Source organism: Anolis carolinensis, chromosome 2, assembly GCF_035594765.1.
Source record: "Anolis carolinensis isolate JA03-04 chromosome 2, rAnoCar3.1.pri, whole genome shotgun sequence".
Classification (NCBI taxonomy): Eukaryota; Metazoa; Chordata; class Lepidosauria; order Squamata; family Dactyloidae; genus Anolis; species Anolis carolinensis.
Window position 1 is genome coordinate 21,811,850 of NC_085842.1, and position 25,089 is coordinate 21,836,938.

General features: G+C 42.7%; 1 protein-coding gene across 1 annotated transcript; it reads right to left on the reverse strand.

Moving 5' to 3' along the window:
* Positions 1–1,343: 1,343 nt before the first annotated feature.
* On the reverse strand, positions 1,344–24,935 carry LOC100566796 (zinc finger protein 268). The gene is made up of 6 exons (XM_016990849.2): positions 24,571–24,935; positions 17,770–17,809; positions 14,046–15,101; positions 11,963–12,086; positions 9,157–10,539; positions 1,344–3,522 (listed from the first exon to the last, which is right to left on the reverse strand). Exons 1-6 carry the CDS (start codon positions 24,933–24,935, stop codon positions 2,462–2,464), a joined length of 4,029 nt encoding a protein of 1,342 aa, XP_016846338.2. The 3' UTR covers positions 1,344–2,461.
* Positions 24,936–25,089: the final 154 nt, after the last annotated feature.

Here is a 25,089-nt window from a genome sequence, read left to right on the forward strand (position 1 = left end):
TGGAACATGGCCATACAGCCTGGAAAACTCACAGCAACCCAGCGATTCCGGCCATGAAAGACTTTGTCAAGAAATTGTTATTTCTTTAGAAACCGTCTCTAGGAATTTCCAGCAGAATTTCTGCTCTCAATCTTCACTGGAAGATGTCCATAGAATTGCACTAGAGGAACTAGAGATTCCTACATATATGTTTCTTCCTGAAATCTCTAGCTCTTCTGTCATGATTGGAGGAAATTGACCATAGTGTTATACTCACCATCTAAACATTAGGAAAAACTTCCCGATGATCAGTAATTGAATATACTGCGGCCTGGGAGTGTGTTGGGAGTCTTTCTCTGGAAGGTTTTAAACACGGATTGGATCTCCATCTCACAAGGAGGGATCTGATAGTGTATACCTACATGGGAGAATGGGGTTGCTCTGGATGGCCCTTGAGGTCCCTTCCAACTCGTGTCAGGAAATTTAGCTATTCCCTTAAGCTTCAGATCCTGGAAAATGTGGTTTGATTGTGGATTTCTATGCTAACTGAACATTAGAGCTCAGTCATCCATATCCACAGGTTCAACTATCCCTGGAAATATAAAATAAAAATTCCCAAAAGCAAACCTTGATTTTGACATTTTGCATTAGGGGCATTATTATACTATGCCACTATATATAACAGGATTTGAACATCCAGAGTTTTTGGTATTCACTTGGGGTTTTGGAAGCAAACCATAGCTGATATTGAGGACACACTGTAAGATAGTTTCATAATTGTTCAATACTAGAAAAAAAGACATAGTCACATTAGTTGAAATGGGTATAGAATAGGATTGTGTAGCACTTTGACACTAACTCTCCCAGCCTCAATGGTGCTGCAAGATCCCTTTGTATAATTGTTGAATGCTATTGGATTTTCTGCATTCTGCCTGCTGATACAGGTTCGAATATAAATATTTTAATAAAAAAGTGAGCTAAAGTAACTGAAGCAAAGGAGTCCTCGGTGGCGCAGCAGACTGAACTGCTGAGCTACTGAACTTGCTGACCGAAAGGTCAGTGGTTTGAATCCAGGGAGCGAGGTGAGCTCCCGCTGTTGGCCCCAGCTTCTGCCAACTTAGTTTGAAAACATGCAAATGTGAGTAGATCAATAGGTACCGCTCCAGCGGGAAGATAATAGTCCTCCATGACCTTGGAGGTGTCTACAGACAATGCTGGCTCTGGCTTAGAAACTGAGATGAGCACCAGTCCCCAGAGTTGGACACGACTAGACTTAATGTCAGTGGAAAACCTTTACCTTTACCTAAAGTAACTATAGCCGTGGAGGGGAACTCCTTGGGTCCTTGAAGTAACCGACTCTAATATCCAATTTAGAAAGATTTTATTAAACTTGGAGGAAAGAGAAATAAAGCAAAAAAAGTACAATATATAAATGAAAAAGTTGCTTGTACATAATTGATACAGAGTGACTATTAGGTAAGTTCCTTAACTTACATCCTAAGGCATAGGTCTCCAAGAATATGAAGCAGAAGGCAAAAAAGTAAAAGAAAAATAACAAAAAAACCCCACATTATTTTGTGGTAAGTGCGAAGAGGAAGGGGGGTTTGGAAGATGGAAGGCATCTGACCACTCAAGTGTTCATCTCAAGCACAAAAAGGTGATAGATACTCATCCCTGCCAAGACAAGAGCTATGCAAGGCTACACCAGATTTCGGGAGTAGCCCTCATCATGTTAAACCCCGCTGTCTCCTTTCCCGGTGCCATAGGAAGCTACGCTTGCCTGCCCCATGGCCAGTTACCCCCTTCTCAAGATATGCCCATACAAACGTCAGCAACCACATATCAAAATAGGATATAGTTCCGTGGCAGGTGAACATCAACTGAAGTCCACCTCAAAGGCAATGTGGGCGCTGTGTTTTTCATAACGGAGAATCCAAGATGGCAAACGTCCCACCATACTAAGAAGCAAAATCATCCTGACGGTTTTTTTTTAAAGAGTCTTGTGTATGTTGATCACCAACATAGGGTCAGCCTTTATCAGTCATAAACTTAAACAAAATGATCACATTGAATTATTTGCATTCAGACATGATGCGTTGGGTGCAATTCCCTAAGCTGATTCACTTACAACACAAAGAGAAGTTTTTTTAAAAAATCTAATGGAATAAGAAGAATATAAAGAGTGAAGAGGGCAAAAATGTTATAACAAGATGCTTGGTCATATTGGTCTTCATATGATCGACACACCTTCCAATGGAACTACGGCAGAGTATACAGTTTCTTTCAGCTATGAATAAATGTGGTCTTACCACTGTGAAACTAATCAGGAGCAATAATAGTGGATAGTTCATCTCATCGGTGGGAGAACAGAACTGCTTGGTTCTGTTAAAGTGGAATAAGAAGCATATTTCTCTTTTCTCTTTCATTAATTTCATTCCCATGCACAAGGATAATTCGATTTCCAAGCCATGCCTTGACTACATTATGCGCGCTTGAAGTTCTTCGGCTTAGAGTGGATTCTTTCATGTTTGATGAGGTTGGAGCGGTGGCCGAAGCATTTTTGGCAGATCCGGCACTCGTACGGCGTCTCCTTTGTGTGGGTCCTCAGGTGGGCAACGATGGCAGATTTGCCCCGGAAGCTCTTGGGACAGAAGGCACATTGGAAGGGCTTCTCTCCTGTGTGGATCTTCTTGTGCTGAACCAGGCCGGCGTTCTGCGAAAAGGTCTTCCCACACTCGGGGCAGACGTACGGCCTCTCTCCTGTGTGGGACCGCCGGTGCTTCCGTAGGGACGATGTGTCGCTAAAACTCTTGGTACAGTCCTCGCATTTGTATGGCTTCTCACCTGTGTGGATTCTCTCATGTACGATCAGGTTAGTGCGGTGACGGAAAGTCTTCCCGCAAGCCGAGCAGGGGTACGGCCGCTCTTCTGTGTGGATCCGGCGGTGAACGTGGAAAGCCGACATGTTCCGGAAGCCCCTCCCGCAGTCGGGACATTTGTGTGGCTTCTCGCCAGTGTGGATTCTCAGATGCCGAACGAGATCGTACCTGTGGAGGAAGCTTTGCCCACACTCTTGGCACTGATGGGGCTTCTCTCCTGTGTGTATCTTCTGGTGGGACACGAGCCCCGCTTTCTTGCTGAAACTCTGACCACACTCGGCGCAAACAAAGGGCTTATCCTGCGTGTGGGTTTTTTCGTGCGCCACAAGAAGAGATCTCTGAATGAAGCTCTTCCCACACTCTGAGCAATTAAAAGGTTTCACTCCTGTGTGGGTGCTCTGGTGTGCCACTAGGGCATCGATGCCGGTGAAGGCCTCCCCGCAATCCCAGCATGTGTATGGATTCTCCACTGAAGCTGGATGAAAACGAATGGTTTCAACTCCTTTGCTACTGGGACAAGGTTTTGGCTGACTCTCGGAAGCTTCGCCTTTGTTGGGATTCTGGAAGACCGACTCTTTTAGTTTTCCTGGTAGCATCCAAGGGACTTCAAACCCAACAGAATTTACTGGCAGACTCTTCTCCTTCCAAAACGACCTCCCATCACCTGCTGGATTAAGGGAGAGAATCCTTACAGAGCTGGATTTCACTTTGCCAAAAGGAAAACGAGGTTTTAGGTTAGCTTACAGGGAAGTTAAAAGAAAAAAAGGAGAAAACAGCCATATTTGCTTAAGCATTTTACTTCACCTGCTATTAAACTAGGTAAAACTACATCAGATCTTATATTGGTTTTATCTCCTCCTCTCTGGGTGCAATTAGTGGAGACAAGTTCCATCTCTACACACACACACGCATGGCATCCAGTTTCTTCCAAAAGATCCAGAGGTTATACTAAAAGTTGTACTACCTTGTATTTAAATAGAATAATTTCTGGGTCACACTGAAATACTGCAGTAATAACAGGGTGGATGGAGGAAGGATGCCATCAGTATCCAGTAAAACAGTACACTTTTAAAATTGTTACCAGCGAAGAGAACTCTGTTCCAACAATCAATGTAAATGCAGAATATTGTTCTAGCGCACCAATCATCCCTCTTTTGACAATTCATCTTGAGCCTGTGTGACCTTTTTCAAGGCCGGATCTGGCATTGGGCATTTTGAAACAGCTGCCTAATGCCATTAGAGGGGACAGAAATGTATTACTGAACCTATAATTTTATTGTTTGGCATGAGGAAAGGTGGGTTTTTCTTTCTCATGCATCAAAATAATCCTGACAGCTTGGGTTACAACGAACACTGAACAGGGCAGTGAGTAAAAACTTTCTCTGTGTCATGGTCCAGCTCTGGTTCTTCTTTAGCTGTGTGAGCCGGTATGGGATCAATTCATCTACAACCTTCTGCATAGTGCTTAATCATGTCAGAAAAAGGGGCTGCAATTCCCAGCCTTGCCAGGCAAAAGCCATGGCTAAAGGATTCTGCAGTTCAAAAAGTAACTTTTCCAAGTTCTGGTTCGTCCTGAAAAATGAGGGGTGGTACTTCCCCAGGCACTCATTTTAAGTTCCTCTATGATGACAACGACATTATTTTCCCATATGGAAGCCATCAGTTTTTTCATCAAGGACAAGAAGAGTTAGAGTAAGTCTGAGTAAATGATCACATTGGCCTTGTTACAAGAGGCTTGTCTCCCCTAAAAATCTGCCATCACCTATCCTTACTTCTAAACAGGAAAATGAAATCAAAAAACACTAAGGCTCAATTGGGAGAAAGGTCTACTACAACTGGCCATCCATATCTTGCGTTTAAAGTTTGTGGATTTTGTTATGATATTCTCTCTAGGAATCTCTAGATCCTTCAGAGTAATTCTACGTACATTCAACCTCTGGTAGCAGCTGGTCAACCTCCGATGGAAGCTAACCACTAAGTCACCTTGGAGGACCTAGAGACTCCTATACAAGTGTTCTCATTTAAAAAATGTATTTCCTCCCACTTTTGCATGGGTACTGTGCCCCAACCTTAGCAATAATAGAAGGCCTACTATACTCTGGTTTATTCTTCAGCCTTTCTACAGACCACATGGAATTTGCTCACGATACACAGTAGTTCAAGAACCTCTGGGTCAATGCTGAACCAACAGACTGCACTCTATAAGCGGCACACTTGAAGCAGGTTGCTCCTAAGACCCTTTCAATCCTGCCATATCATCCAGATTATCAAAGTGGCAAATCCACATTATCTGCTTTGAACTGGATTATCTGAGTCTACACTGTCATATCATTCAGTTCAAAGCAGAAAATCTTGGTTTTCTATGGCAGTGTAGAAGGGGCCTAAGTCATGAGAGAGAGCTGGCAAGACGTAGGAACCATATGATACAATGTTGAAAGGAACATCAATATGGCAATATGCTTTCAAGTGCACATTAAAGATGCTGTGGATGAGATTTATAGTGCTAAATAGGACGGGGCTTCAATGCTTAAAGGAATAGCTAGCCCTCTACATGCCCAATTGTGCCAAAAAGCCCTCTTCTGTGATTCTCCAGTGTGAGCAATTCATTTCGGGGAGGCACATCAAGAGACATCTTCCTCCGTGACACTGATTGGGGAATGCCCTCTCCTTTGAGTCCATTTTGTTGACAATGTCACCTTCACCTTGGATTTGTTAAAACCTGTTTCTTCAACCAAACTTTTGTGCCCCAGCAACCATGGCTTGATTGTAACCTACTGAGTTGTGGATTTCTGTATTGTGTTCGAGCTTTGCAGTGTTACGTTTATGCTATTGCTTGGTGCTTCACCCTGAGATTCTCAGGTAAGAGACTTAGTATAAATACCTTATTAAATAGTGTAAAGTCCAAGTGCATGAGCAAACAAAAGATGCAATCTAGAGACAGTTGATCCAATATCCAAATGAGAAAGACTTTATTAAATGTGGAGGAAAGAAGAATAAAACAAGGATACAATATAAAGGGATGCAACAAAGAAGCTTCTACATAGCTTATACTAAATCACTACAGTAGAGTCTCACTTATCCAACACTCACTTATCCAATGTTCTGGATTATCCAACGCATTTTTGTAGTCAATGTTTTCAATACATCGTGATATTTTGGTGCTAAATTCGTAAATACAGTAATTACTACATAACATTACTGCGTATTGAACTACTTTTTCTGTCAAATTTGTTGTATAACATGATGTTTGGGTGCTTAATTTGTAAAATCATAACCTAATTTAATGTTTAATGGGCTTTTCCTTAATCTCTCCTTATTATCCAACATATTCGCTTATCCAACGTTCTGCCGGCCCGTTTATGTTGAATAAGCGAGACTCTACTGTATAAGCTATTTCTTAATTTACATTCTAAAGCCTAGATCTCAAAAAAGCAGCAAGCTGAAGGCAAAATGTATGATAAAACTACACACATATTTTGAGGCAAAGGTGAGGTTGGGGGGAAGGAACGGGTGAAGGAAATCTCTTCACTCAAAAGCTGGTAGGGGAGTAATCCCCTGCATAAGTGGACCCTTCATATCTATGAATTCAACCATCCATACTTTGAATTAAAAAAAAACACCCAAAAAACAAACTTTGACTTTGCAATTTCATTTTGTTGTGCCAAGTGTATACCATGGGAACTGAGCATTGATGGATCTGGGGGTCCGTCGGGGGTCCTGGAACCAAACGACAGCAAATACCAAGGTAATACTTGCCAAGGTAATGAAGGTGTTGAGGGCAGCACTAAGTTTTGGTGGATCCTCCACATCTTACTTCAGTGCTCCCGCATCATTCTCCTACTATCACTGGATGGTGCCTCAATAATTTAACCCTTTCACTGGATAGCCACACTTAGGTGTTAGCAGCTTCATTCTAGAACCAGATTTGGTCACTTGGCTCCATTCTGTAGCAGTTGGCGGCCATCTCAAAATTGGCTCCTTAGGTAACATAGACACTGAATTGAATTCTGGGAGGTTCAAAACAATAGCCATCTTACCAAGAAATGCTGCAAGAAGGTCATAACTGGCCATTGTTTTTTTTAAAGAAGAATCACCTTTAGTACATTAAACATGATCACAGTCTGTCCAAAAAACCCTGCATTTAATAGTTTGCATCTGTCATGATGAAAAATGATGTATAGATTTGATAAATGTGGATTTGGTAGGTGTGGGTATGAATGAACTGAATGAAAGGGGTATGGATGGGGCCTAATTTAGTTGAATACACAATTCTAAGATTAAGGCCTGCAATAACTAACTACACTCAGGAACTGTAATTAAAAGTTGCTGAACTGTGAGAAGAACTGTGACAGTGATAAGAGAATTGTTTACAGGGTTGTTGTATGTTTTCCGGTCTGTATGGACATGTTCTAGAAGTATTCTACCTCTGAGGATGCCTGCCATAGATGTGGGCGAAACGTCAGGAGAGAATACTTCTAGAACATGGCCATACAGCCTGGAAAACATACAACAACCCTGAGATTCCAGCCATGAAAGCCTTCGACAACACATAGAATTGTTTACATCTGTTTACATCTGTCAACATTTGCTGACTTAATGAACTTTTGGGGAAAAACATATTAACATTAATCAGAAACAATGACTCTTTTAAGTTAAGGAAATGTTTACAAGATTTCCTTATGTTAAGAAGGAAGTCAACACAAAGCTTCTTGAGAAGCAACACCAATCAAGAAAAGTCAACATCTGCCAGGAAACTGAGACATTGTGAATTGAATTCGGGGGGGTGGGGGGGGGGGTGTTCCAGGCTGTTCCAGGATGGGAAAGGTCTATCAGTAATTTACCACTTTGGGACAACATTAGAAGAAATACTGCTATATGAGACCTTCTAACTTTCCAAAACGTGTGGCAGACCAGAGGAGTCTCGCCCACCCACCTCTCTGCTCCATGGAAAGAATAATAGAATCATAGAGTTGGAAGAGACCGCACGGGCCATCCAATCCAACCCCATTCAGCCAAGAAGCAGGAAAATCACATTCAAAGCACCCCCGACAGATGGCCATCCAGCCTCTGCTTAAAAATCTCTAAAGCAGAGCCTCCACCACACTTTGTGGCAGAGTGTTCCATTGCCAAACAGCTCTCACAGTGAGGAAGTTCTTCCTAATGTTCAGGTGGAATCTTCCTTCCTGAAGTTTGAAGCCACTGTTCCGCGTCCTAGTCTCCAGGGCAGCAGAAAACAAGCTTGCTCCCCCCTCCCTATGACGTCCCCTCACATATTTATACACGGCTATCATGTCTCCTCTCAGCCTGCTTTTTCTGCAGGCTAAACATGCCCAGCTTTTTAAGCCGCTCCTCATAGGGCTTGTTCTCCAGACCCTTAATCATTTTAGTCGCCCTCCTCTGGACACATTCCAGCTTGTCAACAGAGGTGGTGTATGGAGAGTGTCAGATCTGCAACGGAAAGCAGAATTCTAGATACTGGGGGCTCCTTTTCTCAAGGGAAGAGGAAGGAGTGTGTTTTGGAATAATTTTACGTTGCAGAGAGTCAGTTTCTGCTGTAGAGGAAACAGGGATCTGATCCTTGGCATTGTTCTTAGGGAAAGGATGCATTTTGGCCTTTCAGAAGTTTTAGAAGCTTTGGTGTGTTGGCAGATTTGCAAGGAAGCAATCTGGACTAAGAGATGTTCTTCATGGCAGAAGAACAGAGAAATGGTGATGTATGCATGAGGATGAATGCATGTACTTGTGTGTGAATGCTGAGTGAAAACGTAATTCCCTTTTGTTTGTTAACCAAGGGCTGGGGATCCAATGCAGTTACATAGAATCTGTATGCCTATATGTCTAATGTTATTCTTTGTGTAAAAGTTCTGTAAAAGTTTTGATATACCTTCTCACACTGGAAATTGCAATAAAAAGAACTTTGTTGAAAAAATATTCATGACACATCCACCATAAATGGCCTGATTACTAAGAGGTCTACTTAAAACAGAACAAATGTTAATGAAATAATGAAAAATTGAGGGAGGGGACACACAGGGTAACAATAATCTTGATCATATTAATCCTAATGTGATCAATATTTCTTGCAACGGAATTAACAGAATTTATAGTTTTGTTTCAGTCAGTAATATATGCTGTTAAACCGCTGTGGATATTATCAGAAGTAATGACATTTGATAGCCAACCTCACTGGTCAATCAAATTGGAGGATTCTGCTAGTCCAATGAAGACAAACTTCCATTTTCACTTTCGTTGTCATGCAGAGAACTATTAGGTTTCTGACAGATGCCTTATACATATTATGAGAGCTTGAAACTTTTCATTGAAGAGTGGGTTCTTTCATGTTTAATGAGGTTGGAGCGGTGGCCAAAGCTTTTGAAACAGATCATGCACTGGTAGGGCGTTTCCTTCGTGTGGGTTCTCTGATGAGAGACGATTCCGGATTTGTCCCGGAAACGTTTGGGACAGAGGGCACACTGGAAGGGCTTCTCCCCTGTGTGGATCTTCTCATGCTGCACCAAGCCTGCATTCTGCGAAAAGGTCTTCCCGCACTCGGGACAGACATACGGCCTCTCTCCCGTGTGGGACCGTTGGTGCTTCCTGAGGGATGACGAATCCCCAAAGCTCTTTGTACAATCCTCACACTTGTATGGCTTCTCACCTGTGTGGATTCTCTCATGTACGATCACATTCGTGCGGTGACGGAAAGCCTTGCCACAGGTTGAGCAAGCGTATGGTTTCTCTTCCGTATGGATCCGGCGGTGAACGTGGAAAGCTGACATATTCCGGAAGCCCTTTCCACAGTCGGGGCATTTGTGCGGCTTCTCACCTGTGTGGATTCTGGTATGTCGAACAAGATCATACCTTTGGAGGAAGCTTTGGCCACATTCTTCGCACTGATGGGACTTTGGTTGTGTATGTATCTTCTGGTGGCACACGAGCCCTGCTCTCCTACTGAAACTCTGATTGCACTCAGTGCAATTAAACAGCTTCTGCTCTTCCAGATGGGTTTTCTCATGGGCCTCAAGAAAGGACTGCACATTGAAGCTCTTCCCACATTCTTTGCACTGATGGGGTTTCTGACTTTTGTGTCTCTTCTGGTGAGACACAAGCTCTGCTTTCTCAGTGAAACCCTGACCGCACTCGGTGCAAGCAAAGGGCTTCCTCTCCTGCGTGTGGGTTTTTTCATGGGCCACAAGGATGGACCACTCATTGAAGCTCTTCTCACATTGTTTGCACTGATGGGGCTTCTGGCCGGTGTGTTTCTTCTGCTGAGACATGAGCTCCGCTTTCTTGCTGAAACTCTGATCGCACTTAGACTTCTCCTGTGCGTGGATTTTTTCATGGCTCACAAGAAAGGATCGCCGATTGAAGCTCTTCCCACACTCCGAGCAATTAAAAGGTTTCACTCCTGTGTGGATACTTTGGTGTTCCATCAGGACATCGATGCCAGGGAAGCTCTCCCCGCAGTCCCAGCATGTGAATGGATTCTCTACTGAAGCAGGATGAAATTGAACAGCTTCGGCTTTTTTGCTACTGGGACAAGCTTTTTTCTGGCTCTCAGAACCTTCTTCGTTTTCGGGACTCTGGGAAACTGTTTCTTCTGGAAGCATCCAGGGGGTTTCAGTATCACTAGCATCTACTGGTAGGTTCTTCTCCTTCCAAAACGGCCTCCCATCACCTGCTGGATTAAGGAGAGAACCCTTACAGTGCAGAACTTCCCTTCGCCAGGGAGAAAGGAAGGAAGGCTTGGAGCACGCCCAAGTATTTATAAGGAATTATTTCCACATTCTGTGCATCAGGTTGGGAACGGCAGAGTCTTCCCTGCCCTGAACTCTTTTAACAGGAGACGCCAAGCATTCAGCCTGAGAACTTCTGTATGCAATGCAGCCAGCTTTATTCTCTGAGGTATATGCCCCTTTCCCAAAGTCTCTTTTTTTCCTTTTCCATGACTGGCACTGACATTTTCCATGATGGGAATGGTGGGCCCTGCCAGGTTGCTGGTGCCCCAGTGACTGCCCAGGGATGCCAGCTGCCAACTCCAGCCTTCAAGAAGGGTAATGGAAGGTGGCACTTGTGAAAGATATAACTGTCACTGTAAGTATTTCCTATGTCCAATTCTGCTGTGACCCACTCACCAACCACGTATACTGAACCTACATGTCCCTGAATCTAGTGAACTAGTGGATTATAATCCATAAAATTATAATTCGGGCTGTAGCTCAGCAGGCTAATTGCCAAGCTGTCAACTATAGTAAAATCTTGCCAACCGGAAGGTTGTCAATTCAAAGCCCCGGTTGGGGTGAGTGCCCGGCCATTCAGCCCAACCTAGTAGATCGAAAACAGTGATGTATGTAGATAAACATTAAAGCGGGGAGGTATTAAAATAAGGCACAGGGATCAAAAAAAGGAGAAAAGTTTACAAACTTCGGCAGGGAAGATTGAGTGACAGCAGCCCCCTGAGGCCAGAACAGAGCACAGCCTCCAAAAAGATGCCAAAAGTTGGAAAGGCTATACATATATAAATAAATATATATGCCTCTATCTGTCCTTATCTTTGTATAACCGGCATTGAATGTGTGCCGCATATGTGTTCTGTGATCTTTTCTGAGTCCCCTTCGGGGTGAGAAGGGCAGAATATAGATATTGTACATAAATAAAAATAAAGATATGAATATACAATACAGGTGCTGTATGGTTTTCAGGCTGTATGGCCATGTTCTAACAGCATTTTCTCCTGGCAGCCTAGATCATGGCTGTACAGTCCGGAAACCACACAGAACCCCAGTGATTCTGGCCATGAAAGCCTTCGACAATACAAGAGACAATAAATTGGTGAGCCTTTAAGATGTCCCAAATCCTTTTGTTTTTATACTGCTACACTAGACTAACACTGCCACCTCTTTAGAAACCAGGGATTTGGAGATCTCTCACGTCTTTTGCCCATGTCACCATGAAGCTGCCTCACCCAGCCAAGTGTCCTCTGAGTGTGTCGGATCACAACTCCCAACTATTTAATCCAACCCTCCAAGGAACACTGGGGTAGGGCACACAGTTGCCCTGTGGAATTTAAAGGAGCAAAGTTCATTTGATGTAGGAATCCTTACCCAGCAATGTGACGTTGGGACTTTCCACTTCTTCCTTGTTTCCTCTGAAAAGTGGCCAATTGATGGAGTCCAACATAAGCTTCTTGGATGAATCAGCCGATGCATCACCGAAAGGCCACAAAGCCTGAAGCAGGAATCCAACAAGAAAAGAAGTGAGCGAAAAACTCCTGGCATTTGATTTGTTCATAGTGCCAAGGTAAGGCTTCGAAAGATCATCTTCAGCACCAGCTCTCCCAAGAATATTTCCTGGACTTGCTCAGACCATATCACTCTAAATACACATCACTGTCACCTGAGATTGGAGACAACCAGGGAGGACGAGAGTTCTCTAAGTTAGGCTGGGGAAGAATCCTGTCTAAGACCCTGAATGATGAGAAGCCATTGAGTGTGGCATACTGTCAAGATCTTATGCATGAGTCTTGCCATGCTTCCTTTGAGGCATGATGACGTACTGCTATGTATAATTATATATTGCTATTACGTATATTCACATTGCATCTGTGGAACATTGTACTGTATCACTGTATTAGCTATTCAGTTACTTGCTTTTCACATTTCATATCTGTAAGAGAATCATAAGCTGCGTGTTTGGCAATGCTCTGTTAACACTAACTGTTTCGTTATAGGCTGGTGCAGCAAAGCCTCATTACATAGGAATGCTTATCAGTGTTCAGAGTGATGTATGAACTTGTGTTCCTGTGTGAAACTTAGTCCAGGAGGCAGACCAAAGATGTTTGCACTACAGGGTCACAGAGCACTGGCTGGCCATTGAGAAGCACAACAGGCCCTCCACCTCCACAGGACCCCTATAAAAGTGGAAAAACCACAATTTATACAAATACTGAGAGAATACCTCTCTAGAAATCTCTAGGTTCTCCGGTACTATTTTACAGATCTTAGAATTGTACTTGAAGACCGAGAGGGAGGGTGTTTTTGGCTTCCCTGGACAAATATTCCATGGAATAATTGTCTTGGGCCACACACAAAACATGCTAACACTAACTACAACTGATGAACAAAAACAAATCTGTGCCTAATTTTTGTGCTATCCGCCACCACAGGTAAACAAAAAAAGTCATTGAAAATTATCTTAATTATGCGCCTCCATTCAGTGGGTTTTGATGTAACTTGCTTGTATGCTTTTTCTGAGTGAACTGCTTGCAATGAAAATGTGAAATATGGATAATACTGATACTTGTAAATGTAACAGACTGATTACTCCATTCCAATGTCATCTACAAAGTTTGCGTTCGAGAACTGCACAAATGGGCCGGGCTCTAGCACAGCAGGTTAATCACCAAGCTGAAATAAATCTTGCCAACCGGAAAGTTGACAGTTCGAAGCCCAGGTCAGGGTGAGCTCCTGACCTTTAGCCCAGCTTCTGCTTACCCAGCAGTTCAAAAACAAATGTGAGTAGATAAATAGGAACTGCATTAAAGCGGGGAGGTATTTAGGCTCAGCTTTTCGATCAGAAAAAGGAGGAAGCGTACAAACAAAGAAAACTCTTCACCAGGGAGATGGAGCAACAGCACCCCATGGTGGCCAGAACTGAGCACAGCCTCCAAATATGCCGAAAGATGGGAACGCCTATGTATAACTCTATCTGTTGTCTGTTTTGTCATTGTTATAATCTGCACTGAATATTTGCCATCTATGTGTTCTGTGATTCGCCCTGAGTCCCCTTTGGGGTTATAAGGATGGATTAGAAATACTGTAAATGAACAAATAAAGTTACGAAAAAAAAATCTCAAATTGTTTTAAGCAAGTTGATGACTTTGTGTTGGCCGCATTCACAAGTGTCCTGTGCTGCATGTGGCCCATGGGTTGCAGGTTGGACAAGCCTGACCTAGAGCTTCCTACAGAGGTGTTCTCTCAGGTACAAAAAAGAGGGGTTTTTAATTTGTAGGGTATTTTTTTCAATTTTGTGGGGGTTCTGAAATCTGGTTTAATTTGGTTTAATTGGTAGAGGGCACTTCTCAGTTTTTTCCCCAAAAGATTTCAATTTTCCCCTATAAACGCCAGGAAAAAAATGTTTGCCCCCATAGCTTCACATTTTTCAGAAACTTCACCCCTCTGCTCTCACCTGTCGGCCTCGTGGTGTGTTCCCTTGCTGCTTGGCCAGGAAAGCTTCAGCCAGGCCAATGGCCTGAAAGCACGTCTCCGGGCGTCCATCCCGGACCCAGCTCTGCATTTCGCGGGGCAGGATGGCCAGGAACTGCTCCAAGATCACGAGCTCCAGGATCTGCTCCTTTGTCTTCTTCTCCGGCTGCAGCCACCGCCGGCAAAGCTTCCAGAGCATCCCACAAACCTCTCGGGGCCCCTCAGCATCCTGGTAACAGAACTGCCGGAAACACTGGCGCTCAATGTCTAGGGTGGCACCCCCTTCGTCTGCAGCATCTTCTTCCACCACTTCCATGAACTCTGCCTCCTCCTTGGGCAAAGGGATGCTGGCCGGCTGCTGGATGCCCCCTTCAGTTTCGGACAACGGTTGGGTTTCTCCACTTTGCCCAGGCTCCAGCTCGGCATCTGATGGTTCTTCATAGGGAGAGGACTCGCCCTGTGAGACGTCCCTCGATCTTGGTCTCAGCAGCTGCTCATCTTCTTGATCAGAGTCAGGAGTGTCTTCAGTTCTCTGAAACGCCAGCCCCTGGGTTCCAGAGCCTTCTGCCAGCTCTTCTTCAGTTTCTTCTAATGCTTCTTCTGGTTCTTCTTCAGCATCTTCTATCGCTTCCTCCGGTTCTTCTTCACCATCTTCTATCACTTCTTCAGTCGCCTCCCAGGATTCCTTAAACCCCCCAAAATGGATGACTGGAAGGGCTTGGGCTGTTACTTCCCTCTCCACTTCAGGTTCCACCAGGTCCTGTGGCTCTACCTTCACACCATGTGGCTCTACCTTCACACCATGTAGCTCTAACTTCACACCATGTGGCTCTAACTTCACACCATGTGGCTCTAACTTCACATCATGTGGCTCTATTTTCACATCATGTGGCTCTACCTTCACACCATGTGGCTCGACTTTCACTTCATGCTGTGTCTCTGCATCCCTCTGGACATTTCCAAACGTGGCATCCTTGTATTCTTCTGCCATTGTTATTCTTGCTGCCAATGCTTGGCTGAAACTGGTCCTGGGAGAGTCCTACACACTGTTGATCTGTCTATCGCTGTGATCCTGAATGAAGAATCTGAGCCTGTCTTGTGTTTAGTTCTTCTACCTATAAAAATGATCGAAGAGTCAAAGAAAACATGAAAGGGAGAGTCACTCAACATTTCCATGCTTTGGTTTAGTACAGTAAGACCAACAAAACCCATATCCACCGTTTCACTTATTCATGCCTGGAGAAAAATGGTCTCTTTAGAAATTTGTCTGGCCTTTCTATGGAATGCTTCACCCAAAAGTAACTATACCTTTGGGCCTCCTGGTGTTTTGGACATCAGCTCCCACAGTTCCTAACAGCTGGTAAACTGGCTGGATTTCTGGGAGTTGAAGTCCAAAACACCTGGAAGCCCAAATGTTGGGAACCACTGCTATAGACCTATATTCAAGGACCTAGCAAATTCCTATAGAAGATACCTCTCTTGGAATCTCTAGGTCCTCCACTGTGACTCAATGGTATCCTTGAAGTTATATAGACAAGTATATAGACAAGGTTATTTTCGATTTTCCCAAATATATCTGTTTGCATCAGAGAAGGGGAAATAGAAACACCCCCTCTACATAGTTTCAAAATTCCAATAATTTTTCTATCTCTACATACTACTGTCAGATTGGTTAGGTTACAGAGCTTGACTTATTTGGTAACACTTCACCATGACCACAGAATCACAAATTATTATGTTGTTGGGCTCAGATTAGTCAGGCATCCAAGTTTACAGATTTGCTTTCTCATGGATTTCATTAAAATGTTCTCTCCAAGAATGTCTAGATCCTCAAGTGTGGTTCTGTGGTCAACTTTTACTATGGAGTTGTGATGGAAGACCTAGAGATTCCTAAAGAGAATGTACAGGTCTTCCAGAGTTGTTCTACACTCAATTATCAGAAGTAGTGGACCACAAAGTTGCACTAGAGGACCTAGAGATTCACAGGAACCTGTTGCTCATAGATAACAATACCAAAACAAGGTACATGAGGGAAAGGGAGGAAGGAAAGAAAGAGACACAAAGAAAATGCAAGCCTGGGCAATGCCTGGTGTATATGCTAGTAGTTTTATGAAACCAGAACTGTGGTTTAATAAGATAATGGCAATTTAAAAAAAACCTTGATGGATTAAAATATTGTTGAAGGTTTTCGTGGTCTTTGATGGTACCATAAAATCCTATGAAGATGCCAGCCACAAATGCAGGTGAAATGTCAGGAGAAAATGCTGCTAAAACACAGCCATACAGCCTGGAAACCATACACTATCCCTTGATGGATTAGTTACTAAGAACTGTGCAGTATACTGGAAAAAGTGGACAAAGAATCACTTGTTACCTTTAAGACTAAGGGAATTTTTTATAACCTGAGTCTCATAGATTACATTCTACTCCATTAAATGCAAAGAGGATTAGTTTAGAGTTCTAGAGGTCTCTACAGTGTACATGCTTGAAGAGTGGGACAATGGCATGAAGTCCAAGCTAAACTGGATGAAGAAAATACTAGAAATTACAATAGTACAGAAGTCCCCGAGTTATAAACATCCAATTTACGAACAACTCATACTGCCCCTAGGAAGCCAAATCTACCCCCCGAAGACTTATCATGGGAAAAAGATGTCTCCACTGAAGCTTTATTTCCACAACAAGCCAAATTGAAAAACCCTATTATCACAGGGGCAGAAAATGCGGTGAAATCTTCTGAACAGGGGCATAGACAGCAAAAGAAACACCACAGGGATGTTAACCCTTCCCTATGCTACCCAAAGCTAAACAATATATATTTCTGGCTGGTGTTACATTTTAAAAATTTACCTAGAATCATAGAATAGTAGAGTTGGAAGAGACCTCATTGGCCATCCAGTCCAACCCCCTGCCAAGAAGCAGGAAATCACATTCATAGCACCCCCGACAGATGGCCATCCAGCCTCTGTTTAAAAGCCTCCAAAGAAGGAGCCTCCACCACAGTCCGGGGGAGAGAGTTCCACCTGTTCCAACTTACAAATAAATTCAATTTAAGAACAAACCTACAGAACTTGTTCGTAACTTGGGAACTGCCTGTAGTTGTTAATAAAACTTTGATTATGTAAACTTTCCGGCTTCTGGCTTCCAAACCCATATAAAAAGAAAAAAATATATATTCTCAATAGTTAATAGTAATTACGGTGATTATTAGGCACCCTTTGTGGTGCAGCAGATTAAACTGCTGAGCTTCCGAACTTGCTGTCTGAAAGGTCTGCAGTTCAAATCCGGGAGCGGGGTGAGCTCCTGCTGTTAGCTCCAGCTTCTGCCAACCTAGCACTTCAAAAACATGCAAATGTGAGTAGATCAATAGGAACCGCTCTACCTGGAAGGTAATGGCACTCCATGGAGACATGCCAGCTACATGACCTTAGACAACACCGGCTCTTCAGCTTAGAAATGTAGATGAGGACCACACCGCAGAGTCGAACACAGCTGGACTTGATGTCAGGGGAAAACCTTTATCTTTACCTTTATGGTGATTATATGAAGTCTTAAGTAAATGCATTTATATTGGAGAATTAATGTTCTAAAAATGTTTTGAGTCTCCTTTGTGGACGGAAAAAACTGGGATATAAATAAACACAATAATAACAGTCTCTTTTACAGGAAGAAAAATTGGATATTAATGATGATGATAATTCCACTACCCTTTTAAACTGGGCACTATTTTTAAGAGATATTGACAAGCTGGAAGGAGTACAAGGAGGGCAACTAAAATGATCAAAGGTCTGGAGACTATGAATCCCTATGAGGACCATCTTAAAGAGCTGGGCATGTTTAGCCTGCAAAAGAGAAGGTTGAGAGGAGACATGAGAGCCATGTTTAAATATCTGGAAGGATATCATAAGGAAGAGGCAGCAGGCTTGTTTTCGGCTGCCCTGGAAACTCGGACTCAGTGGAGCAATGGGTTCAAATTACAGGGAAGGAGATTCCACCTGAACAGTAGGAAGAACTTCCTGACCATAAGAAGAGCTGTTCAGCAGTGGAACTCTCTGGCCCCTTCCACACAGCTGAATAAAATCCCACATTATCTGCTTTGAACTGGAATATATGGCAGTGTGGGCTCAGATAACCCAGTTCAAAACAGATATTGTGGGATTTTCTGCCTTGATAGTCTGGGTTAAATGGCTATGTGGCCATCTGTTGGGAGTGCTTTCACTGTGCCTTTCCAACATAGCAAGGGGTCGGGCTAGAAGGTCCACATGGTCTCTTCCAACTCTATTATTCTATGGGGTCTTCTAGACAGCCCCTATGTCCTATCTGATCATAGGTTTTTGTTTATCCCAGATTATCTGGTAGTGCAGACTGGGGATCCTTCTACACAGCCATATAATCCAGAATATCAAGGCAGAAAATCCCACTTTGAAGGTTGCAAGGTTGGGTTACAAGATTGTGTGGAAGAACCCTCAGGCCTCTTCCACATGGCTGAATAAAATCCCACATTATCTGCTTTGAACTGGAATATATGGCTGTGTGGAGGGGCCCTTCAAATAACCCAGTCCAAAGCAGATATTGTGGGATTTTCTGCCTTGATATTCTGGGTTATATGGCTATGTGGAAGGGCCCCCATATAATCCAGTTTAAAGGAGGAAATCTGGGATTGGATCCTTGGATTAGGGCCTGTCTGGGGCCTTTTCCACACAGCTGAATAAAATCCTGCATTATCTGCTTTGAACTGGAATATGTGGCAGTATTGACTCAGATAACCCAGTTCAAAGCAGAAATTGGGGGGTTTTTTTACCTTGATATTCTGGGTTATATGGCTGTGTGGAAGGATCCTATTATACCCCAAATCCTTGGTCTATGATGAAGACCATTATTATTACGACAGTGTTCCCTCACTACTTCGCGGTCCACTTTTCGCGGATTTGCTGTTTTGCGGTTTTTCAATAAACTCTAAAAGACTATTATAAATCATAAAAAAATACAATTTGCAGCCTAAGGAAGGGAGGAAGGAGAAGCCGAAGGGAGAGAAGAGGGGTCCAAGCGGCAGTGGGAGGAGAAGGAAGTGATTTATCAACACAGGATTCGTTGATAAAGACTTAAAATAGTGTAAAACTACTAAAATAATGTATAAATATTAAAATAAATATAGTGCCCCTACTTCGCAGATTTTCACTTATTGCGGGTGGTCTTGGAACCTAACCCCAGCGATAAGTGAGGGAACACTGTATTATTTTCCACTTTTATCTGGACTGAAATGCAAAGCAGCTCAAAACATTTTTTGAAAAGCAGAGTTTAAAACCCACAACATACAGGCAATTAAAATCCCTGAAAACAATTAAAACATGTTACAATACTCCATCAAAATCAAGGTAAAAAAGGTAAAGGTTTTCCCCTGACGTTAAGTCCAGTCATGTCTGACTCTGGGGGTTGGTGCTCATCTCCATTCCTAAGCCGAAGAGCCGGTGTTGTCCATAGACACCTCCAAGGTCAGTGGCCCTCCCCACAATGTCTGCTCATCTCCATTTCTAAGCCGAAGAGCCGGCGTTGTCCATAGACATCTCCAAGGTCATGTGGCTGGCATGACTGCATGGAGCACCGTTATCTTCCCGTCTGAGCGGTACCTATTGATCTACTCACATTGGCATGTTTTCGAACTGCTAGGTTGGCAGAAGCTGGAGCTAACAGCGGCCGCTCCCGGGGATTGAACCTGGGTCCTTTGGGATCAAAATCAAACACCCTGCCAAACCCATTGTGTTTTTAAGCTTTTCATAAGCATTGCACTCTGGGCCTTTCTACACAGCCATATAACCCAGAATATCAAGGCAGAAAAAATCCCACAATATCTGCTTTGAACTGGGTTCTCTAAGTCCACACTGCCATATAACCCAGTTCAAAGCAGATATTGTAGGATTTCCTGTCTTGGTATTCTGGTTTACATAGCTGTGTGGAAGGGCCCTCTGCAGCTGCTTATTCAAGCCTTTAAAATGCTTTTGGGCGACAAGTCCCAGCATTCTTCAATTGTAGTGCCAACAAAATGGCCTATCAACCCCAGGGATTGATAGTTTCTCAAGTGCTCCTTACAGGAAAAAAACCCCAAGGGAAGGAAGGGAGAGGTGGGTGGCTGAGGGATTATGGGCGTTGCAATCTCCGCAGCATTTGCCTTTTTTGGCCTTCCTGCCCTCCACCCATTTGCACAGCCTCCAGGCCTTGGGCCTGCTCGTTTTCCTCCGCCTTGCAGCCAGCCTGCCCCCACCCTCGCCCCCTCCCTGCTGTAAACTCGCCTCTCAATTTCCCCCCCTGCGGCCCGGAATGGTCTTTCCCAGTCTCCGGGGCAACGGCAGCGGGTTCAGCGGCCGAGCAGCGAAGAGGGACGCGTCCAAAGAGGCACCGGGAGGGGGAGGCGAAAGGATGGGCAGGGCCGTGCTGCACGCGTCACTTCCGGCCAGTCCGACAAGGCCGCGCTGAGGCGAGGCGTGAAGGCAGGACTCCACCTCCCAGCATCCCTCTCCAACAGCAAAGCCCGATGGGAATTTCCCACCCGACTACGGTATATCCGGAGGCCCTCACGATGATGGTGGTGATGATAATGATATATTATAAACTCTAACTAAAAATTGAGTTAAATACAGGCCTAGGCAAGGTTGGGCCCTCCAGGTGTTTTGGACTTCAACTCCCACAATTCCTGGAGTTAAATACAGGCCTAGGCAAGGTTGGGCCCTCCAGGTGTTTTGGACTTCAACTCCCACAATTCCTGGAGTTAAATACAGGCCTAGGCAAGCTTGGGCCCTCCAGGTGTTTTGGACTTCAACTCCCACAATTCCTAACAGCCGGCAGGCTGTTAGGAATTGTGGGAGTTGAAGTCCAAAACACCTGGAGGGCCCAAGTTTGCCCAGGCCTGAGCTAAAATAATTCTTAACCTTTTTGAAAAATATTTAAAATAATTTCATTTATTAATTTTATTAAATCAAATAAATTTTAAAGGATTTTCTTAACCTGAGATTTATTTTTTATCTAATTAATAAGAATAATAAATATTATTAAGGTTTGTTCTTAACCTAAGAATTATTTTTAATTAAAAATTCTTAAGGCTTTTCTTAACCTAAGATTTATTTCTATTAAACGGGCCGGCAGAACGTTGGATAAGTAAATATGTTGGATAATAAGGAGAGATTAAGGTAAAGCCTATTAAACATCCAATTAAGCACCAAAATATCATGTTATACAACAAATTTGACAGAAAAAGTAGTCCAATACGCAGTAATCTATGTAGTAATTACTGTATTTACAAATTTAGCACCAAAATATCACGATGTTTTGAAAACACTGACTACAAAAATGCGTTGGATAATCCAGAACTTTGGATAAGTGAAACTCTACTGTAATAATAATAAGGAATTTTTATTTAATTAAAGATAAGTAAATCTTTGGTTTAAAAAGGCATAATAATAATAATAATAATAATAATAATAATAATAATAATAATAATAATAAATATTCTTAAGGGTTTTCTTAATATAATATTTATTTTTATTACATTATGATGATTATTATTAAGTTTTCTTAACCTAATATTTAGTTTTTAATTAAATAAATATTCTTAAGGATTTTCTCAACCTAAGATTTATTTTATTTACATAAGAATAATAAAAATATTTAATTTAATTTAAAATAAATATTAGATTAAGAAAACCATAACAATAATAATAAAGATTTGGAAGGCTTTTCTTAACTGAATATTTTTATTACATAATAATCAATATTAAGGTTTTTCTTAACCTAAGATTTATTTTTATTACATAACTAGCTTGGGTACCTGGTGTTGTTCAGGTTATTTGAAAAAGTCAATTTTTAATTGTACAAAATGCATAAAGTTGTAGATTAACAACAACTCACATCATGCCAGGTTAACCCACTGAAACTCCATCAGTACTTTGGTCCATATTTATCAGTGTTTCACGATGCGCTCTGGATGTAGGTGAACTACAACTCCCCCAAATCAAGGTGAATTTCCCCCAAAAATCTCCAATATTTGTGTTGGTTATGGGGGTTCTGTTCCAAGTTAGTTCCATGTCCATTGTTGGTGGTGTTCAGAGTACTCTTTGATTGCAAGTGAACTGTACATCTCAATACCTACAACACCTATAACTCATGGTGAATTCTCCCCAAACCTCTCTAGTATGTTCAATTGCTGATCAATTCCTCTGTTTGCTGTGTGCCACAGAAAATAGGAAAGGGTTTAAGGGGGGGAGGCAGTGGGCGGGGACATACAAACTCTACAGCATTGGAGAGAGTCAGAAACACTGGGATGTTTGTGGTGGAGGAAAAACAAAATCTAGGATGAAATTGTCCCCGTATGAAAGTCTTTACTTGGGTGGGGAGCAGTATTGTTTTTGTGGAGGACATTGGCAGGGCTCTTAGACATGTTTACTGTACAGCACTCTCTATAGCCCAATGTCATTGTGGGGAGGGCCACTGGTGTCTCCTAGGTAGTGGAAGCTACAGCTATTTGTGGAAGTGGGAGCTTGTCTGTGTAAGTGGACACCCCAGCCACACACACATAAATAGTTTTACTTTTATTATGTGTATAGATAATAATATTAATAAAATTTATTTAATTAAAAATAAATCATAGGCTAATAATAATAATAAGGCTTTTCTTAACCCAAGATCCAGAAGTCTTCGTGATGATGATGATTTTGCAGTTTATTACATGAGAAAAATGTCAACTAAAAAAGAAACAGAAAGCCATTTCCTTAGCCTTCTCTTCCAAAGAGTGCTAGAGCTGACAATTTCCAGGACTCCATAACATTGAGTCAGGGAAGCTAAAGTGGTACCAAACTGCATTAGTTCTATAATGTAGAACTTGCTCCCTGTCTCTTTTTGTAATTTGCCATGAAATACATGAAATTTTATATTATAATATATTTTTAAATTTATATCTTTATTATTTTAATAAAATTATCAGGTTTAGCTGTACCTTGCAGGATGGAAAAAGTAGGAGAGGAAATGATAAAATAAATATGCAGGACCATTTAGCTCACAAAACGCACAGGGAGGTTCTGAGCCAGAAACTGCAAAAGAGCTTCTTTGCTACCACCTGGATGGAAATTGCAGCCATAAAATCTTACATTTATCCATGATCGCAGCTTTTTCTCTCTTTCTTCCAGCCTGATATTTTAAACATGGCTCCTTGAGATCTGAACTCTAAAATTCCCTATGCACCCAAATGAGAGATAGAGTCATCTCTTGTGTTCCTTGCAATAGTATTATTATTATTGGATATTTTTTAAAAAATCTAAGGAACTTCAGAATCCTTTCCTCTTTCTTCTCTTTTGGAGTTGGAGTTTACTAGGCATTCTTAGGAAACTAAATGCAAGGAGAAGGAATAGAGCAAAAGGTGAGTTAAAGGAATGTGCGGAAAGGTTTCCTTGAGCTCTGGCATCTTTTTAAAATAATTTTTGGAGGCTTAAGGCAGCTTCCAGGTTTGTTTCATATGCTGTGTTATTGTTGTGTGCCTTCAAGTCATCTCCAAAGGCAACACTTGGGAAGTGTTCGACTTGTGATTTTGTGATACGAAATCCAGCATATCTATCTTGTTTGCTGTGTCATACAATGCAATAATAGAAATATATTTATTACCTTCATTTCCTTAAGGCTTGAGATGTGGTTCAACATATTTCGAAAACACAGATGATGATGATGATGATGATTATTATTATTATTATTATTTAGGCAATTTTTATCCCGCCTTTCCCATTCAAGGGCCCAAAGCGGCTAACAGCATTTATAAAATACACACAACACAAACTTTAAAAACAGTATATAATAAAACCAAATATTCAACTGTGCTGAAAAACATTAAAACCTGTGTATTAGCATAAAACGAAAAATACATAAGGTGTTTATGCAACTAAGGTCCACTCTACACCGCCAGATAAAATCAGATTATCTGCTTTGAACTGGATTATATGGCAGTGTAGATTCATTTAATCCTGTTCAAAGCAGATAATCTCAACTATCTGCTTTGATAATCTGGATTACATGGCAGTGTAGATCCCACCTCAGGCTCTTTCCACACTCCCCTATATCCTAGGATCTGATCCTAGCTTATCTTTTTGTCCCAGATTATCTGACAGTGCAGACTCACATCATCCAAGTTAAATCAGATAATCTGGAATCTGATCCTGGGATATAAAACAGTGTAGAAGAAGTTTGAATCAGTTTTTTCTTCCATTGCTCAAAAAATCTCAAGATAACCCGTTTCTTTTATTTAGGAGTCCGACAATCAACTTAGAGGCAAGAAGATGGCCTGTCTGCTGGACTCCTACAAAGAAACTCCATTGACCGACAACAGCTGGGCCACTGAGAAAAGCAAGTCCTTCCAAGTGAAGGAAGAGGCCCCGGAAGTGGAGGCAGCTGCTTCCAGCCCAGAGAGGCAGCGCCAGCGCTTCCGGCAGTTCGGGCTCACAAAGGCCCAGGGCCCGCGGGAGGCGTGCAATCACCTCTGGGAGCTGTGCCGCCTCTGGCTGCGACCCAAGAAGCACAGCAAGGAGCAGATGGTGGAACTGGTGGTGCTGGAGCAGTTCCTGGCCATCTTGCCTGCCGAAGTCCAGGGCTGGGTCCGAGGGATGGGGCCCGAGCACTGCTCCCAGGCTGTGGCCCTGGCAGAGGACTTTCTGCGGAGGCACCAAGAGGACAAGGGGCAGTGCAAACTGGTGAGAAGATTGATTTTTACTGCATGTTTATTATAGCCCACACTCTCTCTCCACAAAGGAGACCCAAAGTGGCTGAGATGGGGTCCCTCAGAACTTGATGCCTTGATGAGGATATTTCCTTCTGCCAGACCGGGGTGTGTGCAGTGGTACATGTCATCCAGATTTGGAAGAGATCCCCAAGGGCCATCCAATCCAACCTCATTCTGCTGTGCAAGAAGACACCATTAAAGCCCTCTCACCAGATGGCCAGGTGTTCTGTGTCAGGGCTTCTAGAACATTTCCACCCAGGGCCTCTTTCAGCCCAAG

Coding starts and splice junctions, on each gene's coding strand:
- LOC100566796 (XM_016990849.2), bottom strand. CDS start 24,935: ATGTACCACTGCACACACCCCGGTCTGGCAGAAGGAAATATCCTCATC. Junction 17,810..24,570: donor AGGCGGCACAGCTCCCAGAG/GTGATTGCACGC, acceptor TACTCCTTCCAG/CTTGTCAATATCTCTTAAAA. Junction 12,087..14,045: donor ACACACCACGAGGCCGACAG/GTGAGAGCAGAG, acceptor TTCCTGCTTCAG/GCTTTGTGGCCTTTCGGTGA.